This window comes from Vairimorpha ceranae (genome assembly GCF_000988165.1).
Source record: "Vairimorpha ceranae strain PA08 1199 chromosome Unknown NODE_419, whole genome shotgun sequence".
NCBI lineage: Eukaryota > Fungi > Microsporidia > Nosematidae > Vairimorpha > Vairimorpha ceranae.
The window spans coordinates 1-1,182 of record NW_020169713.1 but is presented as its reverse complement, the minus strand read 5'-3'; the positions used below and the strand labels follow the sequence as shown (position 1 = coordinate 1,182).

The 1,182-nt window shown below is 23.8% G+C and overlaps 1 protein-coding gene across 1 annotated transcript; it reads right to left on the bottom strand.

Moving 5' to 3' along the window:
• Nucleotides 1–556: 556 nt before the first annotated feature.
• On the bottom strand, nt 557–1,182 carry AAJ76_4190003 (hypothetical protein; the record flags this gene model as incomplete). Its single annotated transcript, XM_024475592.1, has 1 exon — nt 557–1,182. A coding segment is annotated over one exon (626 nt), but the record flags the coding sequence as incomplete, so codon positions are not given.

Below are 1,182 nucleotides of genomic sequence, written 5' to 3'. Positions count from 1 at the left end.
GAACGGGTTTTTATTGTATCATCAGAAAAATATTTTTTTACTATCTACTTTTACTAAGATACATATATTTTTTTTGAGGTGGTCATTTTACTGCTCATAGTAGGGCTAGGTATACATAAAATTTCGGTAGGTTTGGTGTTAAATAGGAGGTAAAACTGTATAAAGAAACTTTATGTAATAAACATGTTTTGTTATAACCCATTTTTACAGATAAAACAGACACTGCAAACATTCCCAGTCCCAAAACACATCCCGTGATCAAGAGTATTTTATTAGCCTATTTGAAAAGAAATACTATTCCAGAGGTTCATGCCAAAGGTATTTGTTCAAAAAGTAGCTATAAATACCGAAAGTAAAGCCAAAGATTTATTAATATTTACAAAAAAATGTATATAAGGAGTTATAAAATACAAAAACATCTTTTGTTTATTGGATAACAATTATTATAATTTGTAGAGAAAAAAAACTGATATTAACTGTTAGACTATAAAACAAAAAAAATTTGTTTTGACGTGTATTTTCCAAAAAGAAGCGTATAGCCGTACTAAATTTATTTTTAAATATATTTCATATAGATTTTTTCATACTCATTTAAATAATCAGTATAGTATTTTAAATTTTCAATAATAAATGTAATATCAATGAATAAACATTCAAGAGAATTTATTACTGTCTCTCCTTTAAAGTGATCAAAATGCCTGTCTTGATAGAGTACTTTTTTGATTAAAGTGATCATTTCTGCAAAATTTTCATTTGAAAATAATACTGTAAATTTATATTTTTGATATTTTAACCTATTGTCAAAAGATAAATAGTCTTTGAACTTTTTTCCTTTATAAAAATTAAAATCATTAATAAAGACAAAAACTTGACAAATAAGCTTAAGACTTTTTTCTATTAGAATATATCGATGTCTTGATATTTGTTGATATTTAAGATGTTCACAAATATTTGTAATACTATTTATAATTTTTTTTTTCCTATCATAAAATTTACTATTGTAAGACACTCTAAACTTTTTTAAAAGATTGATATCATTATCTGAAATATTTCTAACATCTATAATGTAAATATTATTGAATTCAGGCGAGCTTTTTGCTTGCTTTAAATTAAAAAAGTTTTTTTCAAGTTTGTTAAGTAACTTTATAAGTTCTTGATCATCGTAACAAATTGTAGTGCAAG